General features: G+C 41.6%; 2 protein-coding genes across 2 annotated transcripts in view; both read left to right on the top strand. All coding sequences in view use genetic code 11, as the record gives it.

The window, feature by feature from the left end:
* Window positions 1-40: 40 nt before the first annotated feature.
* Window positions 41-724, top strand: EGR_04482 (hypothetical protein; the record flags this gene model as incomplete). Its single annotated transcript, XM_024493731.1, has 1 exon — window positions 41-724. One exon carries the CDS (start codon window positions 41-43, stop codon window positions 722-724), a length of 684 nt encoding a protein of 227 aa, XP_024351845.1.
* A 2,174-nt stretch (window positions 725-2,898) lies between these two features.
* Window positions 2,899-4,190, top strand: part of EGR_04481 (Acetylcholine receptor subunit beta-like protein) — a gene marked incomplete at both ends in the record, with an annotated part of 10,687 nt that continues 9,395 nt past the window's right edge. Inside the window, one exon of the mRNA XM_024493730.1 lies at window positions 2,899-3,082. Coding sequence (XP_024351844.1) covers window positions 2,899-3,082 — 184 coding nt within the window. The remainder of the gene's footprint in view (window positions 3,083-4,190) is intronic.

Genomic DNA, 4,190 nt, shown 5'->3' with positions numbered 1-4,190 from the left:
CGATAACTCAGACCGTCGATCACCGCACTCCACCACACCGATGGAGTCTCGTCATCCACATTATTATGCCTCGATGACACGTAGTCGAAGTGTCGGACCGGCAATAATTCCGCCCCCAGCTGATGCTGCTGCTTATCCCCTTGTCACAGACCTGTCGAAGGGTCTTCGAACTGTACGCACAAATGATGGCAAGATTGCTCCTCGAGTCCAAGCCCTTCCACCGAAGAAGTTTATTCTTGGCCGAGTGGCTTCAAATGAGGACATCTGCATAGAAACGGAGACACCGTTCGCTTTCAGTATCGCAGCAAAAGGCAAGCAGATTTGCATTTCAAAAGTGGCTTCTGCTGATGACCTCCAAAGACCTCTGATGACAAATGCCTTCAGCACCGAGCTGCTGGCTCAAGACAAAATGGAAGAAGGCATTCCCGTGTCATTAAGGCTGACTTTTGGTTCCACACCCTGTGTGAATTCCATAACTTCCAAGGCGGTTGCAAGAGAGCCCTCGTTGAATAAGACCTTCCGTTCGGTTCTGCATATTAATATGACTGGTGGTGGAGGGCCTACAACAACAACAAACCTCCAAAGGCCGCTTCTGCGTCCACCATTACCCCTGGCAAGTAGTGTTGCCTTCAGGGGTAGCCTTCCCTCCCTGCCAAAACCGCCTATTCGAAGCCCCTCGGCTGTGCAAGCGGCAAATCTCACCTTTTTTGAACAGGACATATGATATTAAAGGTAACTGTTTAAAATATTTTTTACTCTACATTAATGTGTCCGCTTCTAGCGATTATTCATTCCAAATCGGGGCCTTTAATTTAAATGTCATAATAAAGAAATGCTTGTGGGGATGCTCCAGCTTCCGCAGATGTCACGTGTTGACTGAGTGTAGGAGACACGGGGCGATGTTCTCACTCGTCTATAGCCATTTGGTTGACCTTGTGCCTTTAGCCAATCGCAGCACAGTTCTAATGATGTCAATTAAGATGCACCAATCAGGAAAGAGAACAAGTGCGCGAGTTTTAAGCCAATCCAAAAAGTTGGAATATTGCTCACCAAATAGAAAAAAGTAGGCGGCTTAAGTATCAAACTGGGCACATTTGTGTAAAAGTAGACTATCTCAGCACGATGTATTCGAACTGAGAAGTACTTTTACGCTAAATTTTCACCTTTCTTTTATAAGTGCGTTTCGCAGCTCCTTCAGTTGACTTTGCCTGCAATTAGAGATAGGGAGATTATACTAGGCGGCAAAAGCGAACTCCTTTGGTGAAATGACTCACCGCATATCCCCAAGCCCTACACTAAGTGGTGATAAGCCTTACCACCACAGCGGATGGCGTAAATTCAACACATTGAACGGCAACCTGGCTGTCCACATCATTAAGGGGAAGTGGCTTCTACAAAACTCGAAAAGCTTGCACAATTAGGCATATACCTAAAAAGGAACAATTAAATGCAGGAATATTGGCCCAAATTTGAGAGAGGCGAAACGAAAACGGTAGATTTCATCCCAGTGTACCAGTCTCCTTCCCTTTCCCATCACTCTCTCACCGACCAATGTAACAAATTTTGTTAATGAAAATTTTTTCCAGAGATAAAGAAAAATTAGGCGCGTGCCGTTAAATACTTGGAAGAGGAGCCACTTACCTTGAATAGTGGGTAAGCGACAGCTACGCCCCTTTGTTCGGTATTCTAAAAAGGCCTCGCCAGCACTGGAGCCTTTAGCGATGAATGCTTGCTTACTTTTCCCCTTATCACTTCCTTTTTTTACATTTCAGAGATAATCACAAACCTTCAAACCCTCTAACCAGTCACTTTCCAGGAGAGAGTGAGAACGAGATGTTGCGGTGCCACTGCGTCGCATGACACATTGAAGTTTTAAGAACAAAAAAACGTTTTTAGAGAATGGAAAATTGATTAAAAAACATCCTTTTGTGCTTTTATTTAAAAAACTGAAAAAGAACAAACAATCTGGTTTTTTGTTGGTACCTCGATGAGGATGACGTCTCTTGACATATCAGTTGATTGACAAGGCACCTTTTGATGGGCTTTGTGACACAAGATGGCCAAAAGTGGTGCCGAAGATGCGCTTTCCATCATGTTAATTTAAATTTGCCTCTTTAAACTGCCAATGGAAAAGGGGAATCGCTGTCAACTGCTTGCTCTTGAGAATGAGATCAACTTGCCAGTCTCGTCAAGCGTTTGACTTGAGTAAAAGTGAAGAAAGTTGGGTTATATCAATACTAATTTTAAGCGTTTGAAAAGCCGGAAGCCCTCTACATGCATAAGCACAGGAGCAAGGACTGTCAAATTGTTCTTGCTTCTTCTATCCTGGTAACAGCTACATAAATACGTCTAAAGTGCGATATTTAGAGTTGAATTATCCCTTTGGGTATCCCTACGTGAGTCACATTCCTTATCCTCAAACAAATAATTACTCTCCTACATAACTACTGTCCCTTTGTTTGCGTGGTGGACCGCTTTTTGGGAGGAATGAAGTCCACCGGGAATCGAAGACAGAAATCCCTCTACTCAGAGTGGTAGAACTTGACGTACCACCTTTAGACAGGAAAGGGTTGGTAGGAGACAACTTGGCGTCATTAAATACCCCATCAAAACGGAGGTGTAAAACCCTCAAGATGGAAGAGCCAGCGTAATTTTAGGACCAAAGCGGAGCATCGCATTTTTCAACAAAAGTCAAATGCACCCGTAAAGCATTGTTAACAAAATAAATTGAAATTTATTCCAAGGCACGTAAATTGATTAAAACAATGTAAAAATAAGCGACTCTTCTGATTGGTTCTCGGAACGCGAGACTTACTGTGGTCTGTCTGTCCGTCTGTTCACCGACACGGTTGAGTATTTGACAGCCCATAAATCACGACGACTGCTCGCACAGTCGTTATGCTGCTACTCATAGCGGTGGGTATCTTGACGATCGCCATGTCATGTCACGGAGGCGGTGTGGGCAGTGTTGTCGCGCCAACGCTTGTCACTTCCATGGACTCCAAATCGGAGGCAAAAGATCAGTTGAAAAAGACCACCGCCTCATTTAATCCACTGTGGTATGGAGCACTACAAAGGGAATGTAAGACCCCTATTTGCTTAAAAGAGCTCAGAATTATAAAATTAATTTCTTTATTTGTTTTGGGCATACTCTTGCTTGTATCCAGGGTCATATTGTCTACTTAATTGTTTAAACAACAGTACCACTAAATTTGATTTAAAAAGCCAAAGTTCCTGAATTTTATGCAATCTGTTAAAATTAACGGATAGAACATTGAGTAAACACAGTTAAAGGATCGTTTGATAAGTTAAAACAAATATTTGGGACTTTGTAACAAAACACATTTAGCTTATTAATTATCACATTCTAAAGTGGTTTTACTTTTTTAAAAAAGCCTTGTTTTACAGTTGTAAGGTATAATCACCTCAAAAGTTTTAATCGTGTAAGATTGAAATTGGGAATCAACTAATTTGTCGAATGTTGAGCTATGTAAACCATCTAAAAAGCGTCTTTAAAAAGAGTCATTAGGAAAAAATTAGAATTGTCGTTTTTAAGGATTTCTTCCCAACTTCTTGAATAAACGCAAAATTCTAGTATCTAAGTCGGTAATAATGAATGGCCGAAAATGGCTTGATTTAGCATATGCCTCTCTGTAATGGCTTCTTTACACTACTCGCGGCAAAGTGTTGAGTTAAGACACCTATTTATTTGGTTTTTTTGTAACCAACTTAACAGTCATTTGGGGAGAGCACGATATCCAAGATTGCACTCAGATAAGGACTAAATAACTTAACCTACTGCAGAAAATTGTCCAAAGGTGAACACGTCGCTTTCAAGAAGAGTCTTAAGATCCTGATTTTAAAATTACGAACAAATAAGTATTGCACTTGTCAAGAATCACCCTTAGGAAGGCTTGGCCAGCTTTTTGATGGGGCAGCTGGCTTGCATCAAAATTAACCGTATAAATTTTTGAGCACTAAGCAAATGGTTACTAAGCATCAAATACTGGAAGTGTGGCTCAAATGGCTAACAATTTTCGTTTGCGTATTAGCTGGACTTTGTCGCTAATGCAGCAACAACGCGACTGCTTCACACTCAATGCTGTAAATGCTAGTACCTTTCCACCTTTAAGAATTTACGCTAGAGACTTCTCTCTTGTCAGTCAATGTAAAGGAATTTCTGCTGTTTC

Source organism: Echinococcus granulosus, assembly GCF_000524195.1.
Source record: "Echinococcus granulosus chromosome Unknown EG_S00028, whole genome shotgun sequence".
NCBI classification, from domain to species: Eukaryota; Metazoa; Platyhelminthes; class Cestoda; order Cyclophyllidea; family Taeniidae; genus Echinococcus; species Echinococcus granulosus.
Note: the sequence above shows the minus strand (reverse complement) of the source record. Positions and strands in the feature narration are given on the sequence as shown.